The 19,136-nt window shown below is 41.6% G+C and overlaps 1 protein-coding gene across 1 annotated transcript in view; it reads right to left on the bottom strand.

Moving 5' to 3' along the window:
• Nucleotides 1-5,104: 5,104 nt before the first annotated feature.
• EFCAB6 (EF-hand calcium binding domain 6) overlaps nucleotides 5,105-19,136 on the bottom strand; it is a 108,555-nt gene continuing 94,523 nt past the window's right edge. Inside the window, 6 exon segments of the mRNA XM_050897913.1 lie at nucleotides 5,105-5,227; nucleotides 7,645-7,794; nucleotides 10,301-10,485; nucleotides 11,334-11,511; nucleotides 13,534-13,620; nucleotides 17,048-17,260. Coding sequence (XP_050753870.1) covers nucleotides 5,105-5,227; nucleotides 7,645-7,794; nucleotides 10,301-10,485; nucleotides 11,334-11,511; nucleotides 13,534-13,620; nucleotides 17,048-17,260 — 936 coding nt within the window.

Here is a 19,136-nt window from a genome sequence, read left to right as displayed (position 1 = left end):
ATATAATACCAAATTCTTTTTATGACTCTTTTCACAGCATAATAATGCTCTTTCCATTGCATGACAGTCTTTAGCATAGAAAAATTCAAAAACAGAAGAAAATTATTTTTTAGAAAATGGATTTTTTTTTAATCTGGTTTTCATTTTCCCATGTTTGGAGCATGCCTTACTGCTCATGACCTGCTGCATATCATCCAGATAAAAACAGTAATTGCATGGAGATATAGGCACTTCACACAGTAATGCCTTAATCAAACAAATGACTGCATTCTGAAGAAGTTTGATTCTTTTTTTCTGAAGCACACTATTTCTAGCCTTGCAAGCTTTATGCTAGTTGCCAGTGCAGAAGACAGCCCATAAGAATCTCTTCCTTCTTTCCTTTCTCTTCTGTCCCTTTGCCTAGCCTCAGCCCTCCCTCTGCCCTTCCCTACTTCTTCATCCTTTGAGCACAGAGAGACTCTATTTCTGCTCTCGCAGGCTCCACGCCAAGCCCTAGGACAGAAATAGCTGGTATAGAGTCTACAAACCTCTTCTTCCTCCCCTCCGCTGAGTCCCACCTTTCATTTCCCTTGTCCTGCTTCCTTATTCTTCTAGCAAACAGCTTTTGGTACGGTGCCTTTCTGTCCTGCTCCAAAAGGGGCTCTCCTGGAGCTGCCCCCTCCCCTAAACCAGTCCCTGCTTCCTAGCAGTAGCAGCAGGCTGGCCTCAGGGCAGAGGATTTGAAGAGGCCAAGCAGCTCAGGTGGGCTTGAGGATGTGCTAATGAGCAGCACATGTTACTGGTGAGCATCCATATTTACAGGGGCTTCAAAGTGAGAAAAACCTGAGAGAAAAGATGGGGGAAGGAAGAAAATCCAGGGACAGACATGGTCTTGTCCTCTGTAGTCTGCTTCTATGTGAAATTCACTTTCTGTGTGGTGAGGGATGTTTATATTGTATTTTAATTGCCTAGAAGCCCTATGATGCTTGGCTGGTGTGAGCTTTCTTGCAGTGCAGGGTCATAATGGCTGGTGCTAGTGGTGACCTGGTCCTTCTGGGCAGGCTGTGGCTCTGGGGGGCTTCTCCCCATGCTGGTGGCCAGTATTTCTTTGTGATGTTTTCTTACTGTAAAAGGGTTTTCTGAACAGAGTATGTAATTTGGCAGTAGTGAGCTGGAGCCGCCTGCTCACCAGCCCTCTGTTAGAGGTGCCGTGCACTAGCGGCTGCTTTGCTGAGGGATGTAGCAATGAGCAAAACTTGGACGTGCAGGTGGGAAACAAGAGGGGTCTGGTGGGTGAGTGACGTGGCGGTGACGTGAGGCTCCTGTGCAGCAGCACATTTGTTAGTGACTTCAGTCTCCTTCAATTAGCTTATTCTGTTCTGGAGTGAAGGAAATGAAACTTCTAACAACATTAAAACACTGCTGAAGGACCCATTTTCCTTTAGCCTTAGCAAACTTTTGTCTCCAGCTCAGGAGAGGCACATAAGCAGTCACAGGGACTGCTGGTTTTGGGGACAGAGCAGCAGGGAAAGGCTGAGGCTGGGTGGAGGGGCCTGGCAATGCTCTCGCAGGGAGCAGGTTGTTGTCCACAGCTGAGTTAACCCCTGGGGATCCATGTCTGCTGTTCTCCAGGCTTTGCTGGAGAGGCTGCTGAAGGCGGACGTCTCCCCTGATTACGGGGTGTGCTTGGCCTCCCTTCACGCCCCGCAGGACGCCTGGCAGTGTTAATTGTGATTAGCCCAGTCAGATGCTCGACGGCTGCCCACCGCAAAGCCAAGTGTGAGGGCTGGGCTGCAGCCAGGCGGCCATGCCCCAGCTCCTGTGTGTGAGGGCCAATGCCTCCCTTCCCAACGCCCGCGGCAGGACCCTCGGCGAGGGAGGCGAGAGACCTTGCTTAAGGTCTTTTCTCTACTGAGCCCAGAAGAGGTACGTCTGAAGGGAACCGCCAGCGATGGCTCCCTCCAGCTTGATGGCTGGCAAGGGGCAGGGAGGAGGCCGTCACCTGCTGCTGCTGCGTTTCGGTGGCAGCAGATGCTGCCTCGCAGGGAGTGCTGGCACGGACCTGTGCTGCCAAAATCCCTCTGAGGCGTTGTGCTCCTCGCCTCCCACCCAAAGCGGCGGCCCGTGTGCCTGTGCTGCTGCCTCCGGGGATGACAGAGCAAGCGGCGATCCTGTCGGAGCAGACACGGGATCGCTGTCCTCCACTTGAAAACGAAACTTCTGAGATTTGCATTGATGTTTTTATTTTCATAACTGCCTCAGCTTTGCCGCAGTGTTTACATACAGCAGCGGGAGACCGTTACTGTGGGATAATGCTCAATCCCACTGACATTATCTGCCTCACAGTGGAAACACAGGAGATCTCTGCCAGCCCCTCCTGGCTGGGTGGGTGACCCTTGGTTAGGGGGAGCGGCTGCAAAAAAACAAAAGCCCTCTTCTATTACAAAGTTTATCTATCGTGCAGTTTGCGATTTTTAATATGAAAAATAACCTCAGTTATTTCAAAACCCTGGCAGTTGAAATTCAGTTTGGGGTTTTTTTTGAGGTTGGATAAACAGTTGGTAAGTGCCATCCCTGCCTTTAAGAACTCACTAAAAAAACCAGCAGGATTTGATTTGTTTGTACAGCAAAAAGATTGTTCTTTAATCCCTTCGGAGTTGTTGGATTTGATACTCCTGCCGGCCGAACTAATGAAAAATCCTCTGGCAGGAAGTGTCAGGAAACCCAGAGACATCCTCCCTCTCGCCTCTCCTGAAGACGGTGGGTGTCTTGAAAATGGCGCAGCAAGGGACACAACTCCTGCATCCCTTCATGAAACACAGTAGCCACGCTTCGTGCCAGAAAGCAGCGCAGGGATGGAAGTCTTATTGTATTTAATATAAAATTGGACCCAATTATCAAACAGGATGTATAGAAGATTCTGAAAAAAAGCCCCAAACCCAAACAACATTATGCAATAATCACTTAAGTAGTTTATTTTTTTTCTCCTCAGCTAGATCAGTACAGTGAAATCCACTATTTTAAAAATAATTAATGTAATATTTGTGTTATAATCTTAGGTATTCTGAAATAGCAATTAATTCTTTAATGAGTATGAATGATTAATTCAGTACATAAACTGTATGAAATAAGAACAGAAATTAAATCAGGCATGTTGCACCTGACTGGGGAGGAGGAAAGAAGTTGCCGTTAAGGAAGAGAGCTGTTTGAGGCTTCACACCACTTACAAGGATAAAATTAAAGGAAAATAGGCTAATTGGATCTTAAGCGGGGCTAAACTGAAGGCCCCTTGGCCTCAGCTCCGTTGCTGAAGCACAGTTGCCTGCTGGGGTTTGAGATGCCCTCTGACACCGGAGACGTCCCTGTGGGGCTGGCCGGTGTTAACACAGGAGCTATGGGGGGCGGCCAGGTGGGAATAGCGAACTCGCGCCTGTGCTCAGGCAACTGAACCAGGACCAGCCCTTTTTAGTCCCTCGCTGACATATGTACCTGTGTTCTTAAAACCTACTGCTTTCTGTTAATGGAACGAGGAATTTTTGTGTTGATTTCGTATGGGAGAACCTCCTTAAATAACAGTAGTTTCAGTCTCCTCTGTTAATCAAATATCTAAGCAGCAATTTCAGGGACTTACAGATAGCCATCAGTTTTGGAAAAAAGCCTAGCAAACATTTTTTATGTTACTATTTCAAATATGTCCAATTCCAAGTGTATTTATTTTATAGTAGAGTACAAATTACACAAATCTTAGAAACTAAAAGAGAAACAATACAGAACATCCAACCTGAAACCTCCCCAATGCTTTTTACTCAATCTTCAAAACGTCTCCTGAAAAGCTCCAAATGCAAAGAAACATTTTCTCAGAAAAAACATGCATTAAAGTGTTCTGCACTGGGAATCTTTCAGATTCATCCCAATGGTTTGCGCATTTACTAGAAATAATAAGAAAAACAAGATTAGGTTCCTCTGCCCTTTCCCATTCCAAAGACTTCCCTTGATATATGTATGTGTGTGTGTGCGCGTGCGTGTGCATGTGTTTGTACACCCATAACTTGCTCTCTTTTTTTGTGTATTAATTTTTGTTGACTTGTCTTTATATGTTACTTGGGAGAAAGAAAGATACCAAATCAGTTCAGGTGATGAGGACAGGGCTCTTCGGTGTACCGATGAAAACTAATTCAGGAACCAGACAGTAAAATATTTATCTAGCAATTCTTCAGAGCAGGTAAGTGTTTAATTGTTGATGTAATCCCAGGAAGCAGGCTCTGATGATCATATTATCCCTTAATTATCACAAGAGTTCAACAGTCAAACAACTATCTTTTAATTTCCTCGCCAAGATCTAAGTACCTCACAAGATACTCAAACAGAATTTGTCTAGAACTGGGAAATCTAACCAGAGGTTTTACTTGCAATTTACTGTTTATTGTATAAATATATATACAGTATCCTTAAAAAAAAAAAAACCTCACGGCTAACACTGGGAATATTTCTCTGCCGTTAAGAAGCCAATGCTTATTGGTAAAGTAGCTTCTTTTCTAAACTGTGCTGAAGGGTGTAGAAGAACAGTTTTAACAGAGGAAGGTGTGGAGTCCAACACAGTTGGCCTCTGCTCATATTTCAATGGCCGGTCCATACTAGCGTGTCTTTGACAATGCACATAGGGCACTGCAAGTAGAGGAAAAAGATGCACTGAGAAACAGCATGATTTTTTTGACTAATGAAGGCTAACGTATTAGAAGTAATACATTTGGAAAATGACAATTGAGGAAATTCAATAGTATGTCTTGTAAACCTTTTCACTGAAGTTAAGAGTATGTCATTAATAAAATGCGTAAAATTAAAAAAAGAACTTCCTTAAATGAACTGCTTTTGGAGATGTCTTAGGAAGCATTATTTTGACAATGTTAATTGTTGTCGTCTTCTTTTTTGATAAATGGATTATGCAAAATTAATTCCCTCACTATGTAGATTTAATCCACAACACAGGACCACTATCAGAATTTTAAAGTATTTTGAGTTTTCTAATGAATAGATACAAAAAAAGCCATACTCAATTAATTTTATTAGTTTGAAATTATAAATCAGTCACTGTCTTTATCTACAGTTCCCTGCATTTGACCAAATCCTACTGTACGAATGCCTGGAGAAAATCATTATAGGATATTTTTGAAGACAAAGTTTTATCATAGTATTCCAAAATGTTGAATAACTCCTCTTCAGTTAGGTCGATGCTGTACTCATGAAGAACCTACAAAAGACAGAGACAACTTTAAAATTTATTCCAGTGCTTTGGGTGAGCAAGAAGTGAAAATATTGCTAAAACTTCTTTACAAAATAACTTGATGATGCAGCTCCACTCTCTTAGGTTTCTCAGAATATTAGAAAATGAAAACTTCTTTTATTATCTCTCACTCTTCCCATGCCAATACTGGCTCCCTGGGATGCATATCTGAAAACCTGCATACGCAGGGGTTTTGTCCACTAGCCCAACGAGCACTTGCCTGAGGGAGCACTGGGAAATGGGTAGCACCCATGTGCATAGAAGCCAATTTACAAAAAGTGCATGTTTAAAAGGCTTTCACTACTATCTGGAGATGAGATGAAGAGGTGGAATATCTTCCTTTCTATCCTTCTTGGGTGATCTGCAGCCTTTGCATCAGGAGAAACAGAAGGAATAATCCAGTCGCTCAGACTGTGCAAACCCCTATGTGTATAATAATGCCCATGATGCACTCAGTGCTTTTAATTTCCATGGGACAAACGCTCAACCTGTAAGCACGCCTTCCTAACACTTCAGTGAGACCCCAACTTGAACAGGATGCATCTTGGTTCACCTGATGCTAAAAGCCAGGTTAGATACCTGCATCTTTCAAATACTTCACCCAGTGCATTTTTCAGCACTTCAACAGTTTTAAACGTTCTCAGTGCCCTGACATGAAAGAAAATAATGCATTAATTTCTGAGGATTAGTTCTGGTGTTATGCACTTGGGAATTTAAACCCTGAAAGCGACCAGCAACACGGTGTGTCCTCGTGTGCTATGCCAGTTGTCATTAGTTTTCTGGCAAACTCAGATTAGTTTGCCCCTTTCCCTCTTAACAGCTCAGCATCAGAAATCGCTAATGACCCCTTGCAGATAGTACAGCCATAAATAGCACCGTTACTGAAGTTAGCAGAGAGCTAATTTCCCCGTTTCAGTAAATTAAGTTACCTAGGAGATAAAGGGATCTGTACCTCCACAAATCACTTGATATCTTGTCAAACAGCAGATTAACACCTTTGTAGTAGGACTTTGGAATCAGGCATTGCTTCTTGATCTAGATCCACAAAGAGTTAGTTTTATGGTTGTGGGTTTGTTGGGTTTTCTTTTGCTTAGCTTATATTGCATTAGGAAGGTTGATTAGAAAGTTGTTGACATAGCTTTAACTATAAATGGTAATCACCACATGTCCTAGAGGAACATGACAAATTAAAATCAAATGCAAAGGAGCCTGATCTTCACCACTTCTCCCCTGAGCCTGGTCTGCTGAGGCAGTGCCCAAGCAGTCAGAAAGCTGCAGTGACAGACAAGGAGCCTCAGGCATGAAGCTGATACGGCCTCATTGATATATCTTGCTCCTCAGCCTTGGTAGAGAGGCAGGCAGGGACTCGGGTTTCAGCTATGTGGCAGTGCCAGAACATATCACGTTCCCACCAGTCCTAAATAAGTAAAGATTTAAAAGAGCGCTTCTGTGACTGGTATAATTGAACAGGTTTGTATCTACCAGGCAACAAGCCGTCTTCCTGCAGCTCCAGGGTAAGGGGAGCGTCAGAAACACACCTTAGCGTTGCTTATTGCAGCCAAGCATTTGCTTACTGTGATTGAGCATCCCGTCTGCTAGTTGATCAGTTTTTTTGAATTAGTAGCGATACCAAGGGGTGTCCTAATGCACACAGCATTAAATGGGTTCAGGGCCCCGCTCTATTTTTTCTTCTTGCAATCGAATAGTGAATATTCAGAATTACTCCAGAACAGATAGTGATTATTACTTCTAGTTAAAACAATGTAAAAGATTTTTAAATCAATAAAGCTAAGCAAGAATCAAACTCCCCATGGACCTAGATGAAGAATCGCTGATATCCAGAATACACAGGTGTGTATTTGCTGTTTGAGGAGATACAAGATACCTAAACATTTGCAGAGGATACGGATCCCTTGCCTAGTACAAAATTATGCTGCACACAGAAGAGCAAAGAGAGAAACCAGAAACAGGCTTTCAAATGAGCATTACTTGAGCCCGTTCCACATTTAGAAGGGACCACACCAGTTGGAGGATTGCAGGATCCTGCAGCTGTAGCAGTGCCTGTAGGGAGACCTATCAGAAAGTATGCTTCTGTTCCCTTCCCATGTGTTTGTGAAAGATATGCATATAAACTTTGTGTAGGGACTAAGGTTTTTCTCTGTTTTATTTATTCAGGACCCCACCAAGACCTCAGACCTCAAGGAAGTGTAATCACATGTGGAGAAAAATTACCGTGAGTAATAGTCAGAGCTAAAGTCACAGAGAGGAGCCAGGACGAGTTTATATGCTCTAATTCAGTACCATTTTTTCAGAAAATTTTCAGACAGAAAGCTTAGATTAGACAGCTGTAATTTTCTGACTATTATTTGCTAAACACAACTTACTTGTCTGAAATTTGCAATATTTAACTGTCCAGTACGACTTTTGTCATAAGATTTAAAAGTTCGCTTCATTGGTCTCCAGCAGTGCAGGATCTGGGGTTGAATTCTCAGCATTGCACTGAAGAACGACATCGTTTGTGGTCCAGGACTCAGCTAATAAAGTTGGATGAGGGAGACTCACATTTACTAACAGCATCATGAACACAACGGGTAGAACTATAGTGCAGAATGAAAAGATGTTGGACTGTAATACTGCCTTAATTTGCGACTGTCTGCTGAATACTTGTTTACAAATTATTGCAAGATACTGTTTACACAAGATTATTTTAACCTATAACATTTTGATATTCTTGGGAAGTGCAGATGGTATATTTACTTAATCACTGTCAAAGCCCTAACTTTTTATTGTTTGATTCTGAAGTCAGTGTTACTTCTGCTCAGATCTCAGTGTTTTCACATGTATTATGCTTGTCCTTGTTTCAACACCCTCTTTCAGTCATTTTTAATTCTCTGCAGTGTTCATTTTTCAGAGTGAAATTTTTGCTTAAAAGTGACTGAATGCATAAACCAACTGGGAGCGGTTGGCGGTGGGAGCAGTACAATATTTAAGAAAAAACAAAACCCTACTGTACACTCTCCTCAGTACCTACAATACCTTGTAACCAGCTTTTGAACCTTTCTGCAGTTCCACAGCTGGACCATAGGGTTAATTTTCCTTGGGACTTGTTGTGGCCTGTTGTTCTAGCGTGGCTAAACTTGTTACATTGATGTACCCTGAACACATGTGAACTGCGGAACTATTCATTAAGGCAAAATTAGTTCCACTTGTACAAAGCTTTAACACTGGAGTGATGAGTAAGGGACTTTGGGAAAATCAGCAAGCCCCAATCCACCTGCAGGCTCTGGATCTGCTCTACTATTTTCTTAAAATACAGCTCCATCTCAGCTTTCCCCTACACTCTCCTGGTATTTATTATTGTAATTGGGTAAGTTGATAGTGCCCCATTTGTGCCAGTTGCACATGTCACTGGAGTCTCCGCAAGCATCTCCTTGTGAAGGAAATGCACAGTTGGCTTTATACATCTGCTGCGTGGACACACAGGCTGTGCTGCACCTACGTGAGTTCTAAGAAGCCTGGGGGGCAGCTGCACCTTCTTTCTGTGCTCTAGGGGTATTCCTCCTTCAGACTATGTAGCTGAGGAATGAGTCGGTACATGAATAATGTAGTTTCCAACCCAAAGTACTGAGTACCCTTGTGGGCTGAAGGGAGGGGAAGGACGCTTTATGACTGCAACTTGGGTTATTTTCATAGCTCAGAGCCTGGATGCTTCCATGAAATCCTAGGCCATTGATTCTCTCAGGCTTTTGAGAAAGAGAAGGAATTGTGCCTGCCACCAAAAAAAAAAAAAAAAAATTTTATTTGTTTGTTTTATGATCCCTTTTGATGTGTATCTGTACACTTATTAGGTGGAATGGACTGAGCACCCTATGAGGAAATTTCATTCTGAATATTACATTATATAAAGATGCTCAGAACATGGACTGAGACCTTCATTATTTTTTTCTGAATAGAATAAATAAAAACTATTCGAGACAACTACACAGGGACTTAGAAATTACTGCTTTATCCACTCCAGAATACTGGGATGGAATTTTACAGCATCAAATTTGTGTATAAAGGAAACCTTATGTAAGATAATGAAGTTCTTTGATGCAAAACTTAATAGTTTTACCTTACTCTCCCTACTGGTGGTGAATACTTGATAATTCCTAATGATACTCTCATCATACCTTGGTAGCAATCTGTTCGTTCCACATCTGAAAACAGTTTGGTAATGTAATTTCTCTATAAAATGCTGCTACTAACCATATCTAAACTAATTAGCCACAGTCAGAAACAGCCTAAAAATGTAGCAGGCTCGCTGAATGAGCAGATTTGGAATTTGGCACTGTTCCTACTACATAACTTGATTGGGATGCTATTACCAATGCCTTCCTTTCTGGGCCACGAGAGCCAGATTTCTGTGTCTCTTCTGATCTTTTCTGCCCTGGAGTGGTACTGTGGGCAGAGGAGAACAGCCTGCGTGTAGCTGTTTTGCTGGGACTCTTTTGCCTCCTCTTTGCAGCTTGGGGAGCTGGTATGTGTGGCAGGGAGAGCTGCAAGGGCACAATATGTGCTGACCGGTCCTGGCTACTAGATGTTTTTAGTGACCATTAACAACAGTGCAAGTGGGAGCTTCCTCTGGGCTTTTCTTACAGTGCTGGGTGTGGAGCAGAGGCACAGCTTGCTGACAAGTTGGGGCCATCCTAAGACACATCCCATACACTTTTTATTTCTAGCTTGATTTTTATTTAGTTCAACAAAAGCTCTTAAACCATCGGCTCCCGTGTTTTCTATTTGGAATTATTATCCAAATTTTAGCAAATTTGGCCAATTTACCGTATAACCTGGATACACAGAGCATGATTCCAAGGAGTTAAGTCCTCCAACTGAAGGAGATACCAAATGAATACTAGGCAATTAGTATCATGGGATTGAATAAGAGAAAGGAAAGTCCCTGCATAAAGTGACTATAGAAACAGGCCATGAAATAGCCTGTCAGTATGGCAGAAACTGAAAAAAATTTGTCATTTTGATTTTTATAAGATTTGTACCTACCAGCTTTTGTGGCTTCTGTATAATCACCCTCCTTAGCAGTGAGCTTTCCTGTGGTTTTAACAACAAGATACAACTCTGAAGGAAGTCATAGTATGCAAATCTTCCATTTTTCTTGAAATCATATTTTGTTGTTATTTGATTAATTTCCCCTTCACTTAAATCCAAATTGGACTTCTCTGCTATATCTGAAATGCAAAGAAAGAATATTCATTTTGTCATTCTTAAAAATAGCCAACTGTTGGCCTGTGTTCACAAGTTTTACCAGGGATATGCTGACAGGTCATCAGTTGCAGTGACTGCTGCGTAAGTGTGTTATGCAGATCTTGCTATATGCAGGTATATGCATATGCCTATACTTATGGGGTGGCAGTTCACATTTTAGAGGGTTTCAGGGGACTGATAACGTGTCATTTTGATTTTAAATGCACAAGAAGTACTCCTTGACATTAACTGAGATAAAAGATCTGATAAGCTAACACGTTCTTACAGCCAGGACTTTACATTTAATTATGCAGGTGCGCACTGTCTTATCACACATGCAAATGTCCTAACAAAGGCACAAAAAATCCTCTCTCTAGAAGAGTACGCAACAGAAGAGCAGCGTAGCCCAGCTCTTCTCAGAGCGAAATCCAGGGTCCTTTCAAATCAGCAGGCGTTCAGCCATCGAGACCAGGGCAACCAGAAGCACACAAAAGCTCACAAGCAAAAGACTGGTAAATCTATTTATTTACTGAAATATCCCCAGGCACAGAAAGGGTAGCGTATTGGGAAGGTGATGAGAAACTTGTACGCATGCCATAAGTACTCACAAGCAAAGCCATGCACTCCTTTTTCAAGGAGTAGCTAATGCTGAATAGGAATGTGAATGTGTTGCACCCAAGGCTATTCTGCTCTGCAATAGCAGGGTCATACCTGGAGCAATCATGCAGTGGATGCCACTTACTAGAGGCCAGATGTTCCTATGGCTGGGACACCAGAAAGAAAACAGAATGCATCTGAGAATGAATAAAGCACTTTTCAGATGGTAACAAACCTAGGAAGTCTGACACTGGGATTTCTCCTAGATTGCTGACATCCTTCTCTTTGTACACTTTCAGTATGCCTCTCCAGGAATGCTGGATGCTCTTTCTTATCTTATTGTCTGTTGTTTTGCAGTTAAGGACAGGTGCAGAACAAGTTGTTGTTGTCTGAGGACGACTGGATGCTGGTATCTAAAAGCAAGAGATAATGGTATTTTTTTTCTATTGAGTTTTACTGGTTGCGTAGACAAACCAGCAGATGACAAATCCAGTTTCTGGTCTTCCAGACTTGAGATTAATGTACCATTTGAGCCACTTCTAAGTCTAATTTGAATTTGGTCTGCAAAACTGTAGGTAAAAATGTGAGAACACTGTTAGTGTCAAAACAACACTATTCATTTAATGGGCCTTGACCATTTTTTCTTAATTTGGCTTAATCTGTAAATCATTTATAGTTTCTCCAAACTGTTTCTTATTAAACAATAGATACTGTGTTCAAAAAAAGCTATGTAGTACCATCTTAGACCAAACACAAACTCGTGCAAAGTCACTGAATTACGAAATAACATTGTATTGATTTGTTACTGGGAGGACTCAGTTCTGCAGTGGTCCTACACAGAGCCACAGAAGGAGTAACGTGAGAGGATCCCGGTGCTCAGTGTCTTTTTGATTGCTGCCTCAGCAGTACTGTGGGTGAGCTGGAATCAAAGCTTCAGCCTACTACTGTACGATATGTGCACAAGCAGTATTTATGCTTCTAGATCCAACGTATAATCTCATATTTAGTGAGACTTCCCAGGGCTCCCTTGAGAGTCTCACTGGTGCAGACTTGCTGAGGCCTCACACACATTTCCATGCAATGAATGCTGCAGGAACATTCATCCTGATCAGTGTTCAGGCTGACTGGGGTCTTTCCTACAGCCGTAAGTTTAGGGAGACTCAAGTTCCCTTCCTATTGTCTTATACTGCCCAATCTAGCATTCACAGACAGTGACAAGGAATTTTCCGTTGCTTTCTCTGGGAACTGGATCAAAGCACGAAGGATGCATGTAGCTAATTGTCTGGGCTTTTCAAGAAAGAACCTATAGTTAATGCAATAATTGAGCTAGCAATGGGCCAATATTTAGATTTACCAGCCCTGACAAGTTGTTTGCATCTTTAATTTGCTCAATCTGTTATTTCTTTTTCAGTAGCTAAACATGTCCATGTAGAAGTAGTCAGAAAATCCAAGCATGTTCCAGGCACTGAATAATTCTAAATATTTTATTTGTCTGTTGTAGGTTTGGTTGTAGCTAAAGAACATGGAATAGGTAGGTGCAGCTCCACAAGGGGGATATTTTATTTTTCTGCCTGTAATGATTTCCCCACCTTTCTGTGAATTCTAGCACTAGGGTAAGATGCCAGCATGGCAGTGGAGAGGACCAAAGTGCATTATTGACATGAAATATAGGTATGGATGCAAAAATGAAGCAAAACTACTGCGTTCCTAATCCACTTCTTTTACCTCTCTCAGATCACTGGTCTTCACAGCAAGTCTATCAGTTAGACTATCAGGCATTAACAGCTGTAATTTGGCATCCACCAAAAAGCAGGCAAGACCACCAGAATGTTTTAGGACAGGCCAGCAAACACGTATTGGAAAACTACAACTGCCAATCCTGCCGAGCTTTGTCAGATGATGACAGATAAGCCGTCTATATTTTTTTATGCTGCTTATGCAGCTATTGGGCCTTTGTAATTTGGGCTGTTTTCTTTGTTCTCAGAAATCTGATTGTGCTTAAACACAGAAATTTTATTTGCCATACACCTCTGATGGATATGTGTACGGTAACAGCAGGGAATGCTATTGGTATAAATTGACATGTATCCTTTGACTTTAGTGGAGTTACTACCTGGCCCAATTTTTGTCACTGTAACACAGTTTTGCAAATTACCTCATTTGCTTATTGACAGGTGGTTGTGCCTGATTTCATGGGCAATCAATAGGAATACCTTCACTGAGTTCCACAGGTATTATTTTCAGCCTATGCACAGAAATGAAAAACCAGAAAATTCATAAAACAACCACACTTACGCTCTTTTGCCCTGCTAGAGAAGATGATGTCTTGGACGTTCAGGCTGAGAAGACACGCGTGGGTCCTGCACGGCATGGGTAGCTGGCTTGGTAGAAGTTGCAGAACTAGTTGCACTAGGAGTGCTTGGTGGCATCGTTACAAGTTCTGAGCTGAACTTCTTCAAAAAGTCCTGATACTTCAACCGTCCACCAGTGCTGACATCCACTGTGTTCCAAAGATTTTCAAACTAATGAAGAAGCAAAAGATGACTTCTGTAAATGCTAGTTTTACAACAACAGAATCCGCTTATGTACTAAGGATATGACAAAACATATCAAAAAGAGGGAGAGGATGCCTTGGAATAGAAGGAATCCTAGGGCCCATCTTCTTATTAAAAAAAAATATCACAGCTTCTCTGCAGAAGCCTGCACAAGGCTGGGAAAACAATGAAAAAAGGATTTCTGCAGGACATTTTTTAATTGAATTGGGCCCTTAGTGTGCTGTTTAAACTACTAAACCCTGTGATTAGACACAGTGATTGAGCTGCAGTATAGAAGAATAACACTTTAACATGAGATGTAAATCAAATACATGGCGCACCTGTATCCTGGCTAAGTACCATTGAGGCGAATTTCTCATGCTATCATCAGGTGCACCTAAGTTATACCACCATCTCAGGAGGCCATTAAGGTTCCTCAGTTATTGTATTTGCATCAACAAATTATTTCACCCTGAGGGCAAAAATGAATCAGCATGAAAGCACATAGCAGGAAATCTTTATAGCCTTTAGAATCACATATAGTTACGACGTATGGCCAGGAACCGTACCTCTACAGTCCAGCCAGCCTCCAGAAGACCTGGGGGAAGCTGCTGATACCCTTGCTTCTGCTGCCTGTGGAGGTCCATGTGGCTGCTTGGCCTGACACAGGGCAGGTAGCCCACCCCCTGGGCTACATATGGAATCGTAAGGATGAGGCTGGGCTGATTTCCTGCTGAACAGCACTTTATTAAGTAAGTAGCTGCACTGAATTAAATGGGACTACTCACGATATAAGCTACTAATCAAAGCAAGGATTATCACAGCCTGCCCTTAAATGAGCTGCACTCATTTTGTGAGTGTTTCAAAAGGCATCAGTATGCCTTTTTAGGGTCTTCATTATTGATTTTTAATATAAATCTAATTGGGAACCTCAGATTGCTTTTGATTTGATCTTTTTCGGCAGAGACTTAAACCCTAAAGGAAACTAGTCACCTCTTTGATGCATGTGCCAAGTTGCAGTCAAACTTCAAAGGGCAAAGGATACATTTTGAATTTCCTTTCAACTTTCCCCCATTGGCCTGGCTGCTACCACATTATGAATTATAAACAATTCTATTTTGCACTTGTGATTATACTTCACACTTCATACGAGGATCTCAAAGTGTATTACAAACTTCAATTAAATAGAACAATACCCTGATGAGCTGGGTTAGCTATAGTTAGAAACTATTTCAACACCCAATGAAGTTTAGCCATTTGGGGTATTGCAGATAGTTCAAGCAAGTCAGGGGAGTTCAAGCAGAGAGGAGAAAAGTGCCTGTGATAAAAAAGGCGATGTCAGTTGGCAAGATATTAATCAACACCTTGCTTGCAGCGTGTTTACCATCCTTAGCCTTTTATGAAAAAGGTCACAGTATCTGAAATTCAGAAGACCAAGAAGCCAAGCTTCGGGAAGAAATTCTTCATCCACTACACGATACAGACTCCAGCTGAGCCTTGCTAATAGCAAACAGTAAGTGGCCATCATCCAGAAAAGGATAAAAGAAGACATTTTCTGTGAAGTCATCCAGACTATGACTATTAGTAACACTGCTGTAACAACTCTGAGCAGTGACAACAGCCAGAACGGCAGGAGTTTGGATTAGCAGTGGCAAACCCTGTACCCAGATTGGAAGGCTCTCCTGGGGCATCTTCATATAGATATACGTAGGCATATCTTTGAGAGGCCTGTCAAAATCAAAATATCTCTGGAGATACAGGGCTTGAGTCTCACTCACACAGAGGCTGCTGCTTATATAAATGAGGCTCCTCAGGCCTGCTTCTCGTTGCTATTATGGATGACAGTTTCTATCAAGATTTTTTTTCTTCACTTGTCTGAGGTTCTTTTAAGTATAAAATAGCTCCTGTGTCCCTTTGCTTCTTCTCGAGTGTAAAGTAGACAGGATCTAGTCTGGAGGACTCTTCAGCTGGAGATGCCTGCCTTACTGCTTCCAAAAAAGAAAAACAGCAAGAGATTTTTCACAGCTCAGGAAGGCGTGCGTTCCCCTGCCTCGGCCAGGGCTCAGCCGCGAGCTCGCCCTGGCACTTCCACTCAGTGGTTCACAGGGATGAGGAAAGAGCATCACCACATTTTCACTTTTGCTTTCACGTGGTGTTGAGGCTCCAGGTTCAGATCTGGCACTTGCACTTGGTACCGCACCAGAAGTGTGGCTACTAGGAATAGAGCACACAGGCCATCTTGTTTTTTTCTGCTATTTTCGAGGGGGAAGTGGAAAATGATTTTTTTTTTTTCAGTGCTTTCATCTGCAACTTTACACATGCGTAGCAGCGCCTGATAACATGGCAGACTGTGCAGTCTCTTTGCTGTAATTACAAGCAGACCCTGCTCCTGTCTGCAACTGATAGTCAAAAATGCTGGGCCAGGAACTCAGAGGGTACATCTGTAATGAGCAAAGTACCAAAACAATTTTCTGTAGTGTGGACATGCGTACGAGTTTGGAGGCTCTGTGTCTTGTCTTTCAGTTTGCTGCCAAATGGCATTGATGCAATTGTGAGCATGAAGGTTAGAGTGCTGTTACGTAAAATCTGAAATCTTTTAGTCAAGGTTCCCTCTGTTTTATTAGTCACCTAGTCTTTGGACTAGGAAAAATCACATTGAACCAGCATTAGCAAAGATAAAAAAAATGGCTCTTTTCACTTTAAGTTCAGCAGAAGCAGAATCTTATGAAAGACTGGCATCTCAGGTTCCCCTGAGATTAGCACTGGGCTAATCAGATGGTTTGTACTGCCAGATTCATGCCATGACTTCAGTCACTCAAGCTAAATTCAAGGTTACATAAACTCTGCTAACACTAATCTGGTGGAATCTTTAACCCAGAAAAGTAGCCAAGAGGTGGCCGGGAAATGTCAAATGCTTGCCCCTTTCTTTGTCCAAGGACAGGGCAGGACAAAATAGCTGCTGAGAAAAAGGGATTTGCATTAGCTCCCCATGGAAGTACTTTTTATTCCATGCTGAGAAGGCTTTTTTCCCCATCAAGTGGAAGTGGATTAATTTAAAATTGAAAAAAGAAACTTTTAAAATAGCAAATATACAGATAAAGAGCTAGTGAAAGAGAACTACTGTGCTTTAAATTCACACCTTCGCTATTAGCAATAGCATCTCTGTGACTTTGCTTTAGAAAGCTTGCGATTATTATAGTTCATAACCATACTCAGAGATAAGGAAAAAAATTATCATCTCCCACAAATGTAGCAACAAATGTTCATGGAATGATAGTCTTAAAACATTTTCATTTTATCCAAATTTTTAAACTACTTGCCTGTACACAGCAGTATGCAAACACGTCTCTAGCCATAGCCAGTTTACCCAGTTGTACACTTCAATTAACAAGACAAAATAATATAGTTTTCTTACTTGTTCTTCAGTCAGCTGCTGAAAATGTCAGTTACACATATCCCAGAACTCCTCTTTTGATACTGTATTATCTTTTGAATAGTCAATATCTTTAAACTCTCGTGCAATTGTGTTAAAGCCAGCAGCCACTACTTCTTGTATCTGTGAGAGGATGCCTCTCTCTGACAGCTCCCAAGCAGATTTAGGCAGAATGACTTTTTGCCCTTCCTCAGTCTAGACAAAAAACATACACAGAGAATCAGTAATGGATCCACTGAATAAATTATAAATCGCAGTGTGGCATTCAGCCAGTCGAAGAGGGAAACGTCCGTGGAGAAGGCGGCCTTTGAGATCCCGCAGGCAGTAAAACCTGCTTCCAGGAATTCTGGCTTGCACCACAAAAGAGAGAAGGGGCTATGCAAGTAGTTAAGGGAAAAAATAGACTCTCTATAAACGTGATCCAACTGGTGACAGGCCAACAAAAGCACAGGATTCCAAGACTAACCTAAACTTTTACAAAGGTCTGAAAAATTGGGTGATCTTACAAAGAGGCCTATTCTGTTAATGCAGAAAAAAGGGAAGTGAGTGTTAACTAGCCCAAATAACCCAAACGTATTCTTCTCATCTGAATAGTCTTTAGCAAGCAGTGGAAATCTCTTTGATTGAAAAGGCACTTCAGTCCCGAGATGAAAGAGAGGGCAATTATGTCCCTTTCCTTTCTAAGTTCCAGGTATATTTATGGCGGTACTTTTTAATCTGGTCATCCACAGTTGGGATACTGCAGCTAAACGATGCAGTTGAAGGCTGCAAAGGTACAGAATGTGTGAGGGGAAAGCAGAGAAGGGGTTGGATACAAGTGTGTTAATGCTAGCATAAGATGTGCACAAGCCCCTTTTTTCAGTGTGTTGCTTTCAAATCTAACACCGGTGTACGGCTTTTAAAATCTACCACTGGAGCTTATTACTGACTAAACTCTCATTATGCATTCTGCAGGGTGGAAATCCACACTTTGGGTAAATACAGTAGAAGGTCATATGGCAAGCAGAAATAAAAAGGACAAAATACGGTTGGCTGGAATGAACTGCAGAGTAAAGCACTGCTAGGCTTTGGTATGGACATACCTGAGAATGCCAAACGTCTAACTGTGCATGCAAAAGGCTATATTTCATAAAGTTAAATATCAATGAAATCTATTCACCATTTACATTCTACCTCCAGAATTAGCAGTAAACTTCAGTTTTTAAAATGAAACCAAGTTTTACTTATAAAATTAGTCTCAGGAATGGCACAATGTGGAATAATAAAAAAAAGCAGTATCAGAATTTTGAAGAAAAAACTACTTATTTTCAGGAATGGAAGCCAACTTTCCACCCACTGCACTAACTAAACTAAATATGTAAAATATCTTGAAAGCAAAGTTTTCACAAACACAAGTGGCAGCCAGTTTTACTACAGCTGTGGTAAGCGGTCCTGGTAAAAACAAAAAAAAAAATCTGTTTTTGGTTCAAGACATTTCTTTACAGCATGTTAAATGTTACTATCATATTTTATATCCCTATGTTTAAGCATATAAGCTTTGCCACCTTCTTGCTCTGTGCAATATGAAATACCAAAAAAGAAACAGATGGCTTTTGGTCCTGCGCTCCTGTTTCCTTGTCACGTCTCACATGATCATTATAACTGGATGGAAAAGAAAATATGTTTCTTACAGAACTGCAAGAAACCTGCCTCCTAATCAGAAAAGGCTCCAGTATCTTCAGATGCAAATAACACTTTTCAATATTAACCATGCTTACATAAAACATACATGTGGGACAGGAATTACGGCTGCATTATTATTAAGAGAAGAAATATGAGAAGTGGAATCGTGCATGCAGACGCAGAAGCTGGTCTGTCCTGTAGTCAGGAAATGAAGATTGCCAGGCACAGTCCAGCACAGGGCGCACCTTCTGCCTGCCTGACATTACTGCAACTAAAAAGCACTGTACCGCTGCTTTTAATTATTCTAATGAAGCCAAAGACTTAGGGAAAGTGTTGCTGCCCTGCAACCTTTTAAAGAAACATATCTTGTAAGTGCAAACTTTCCTAATTTATTTAATTTCAAGAGCTT

This window comes from Gymnogyps californianus, chromosome 1 (assembly GCF_018139145.2).
Source record: "Gymnogyps californianus isolate 813 chromosome 1, ASM1813914v2, whole genome shotgun sequence".
Lineage (NCBI taxonomy): Eukaryota > Metazoa > Chordata > Aves > Accipitriformes > Cathartidae > Gymnogyps > Gymnogyps californianus.
This window is presented reverse-complemented; position numbering and strand designations above follow the sequence as displayed.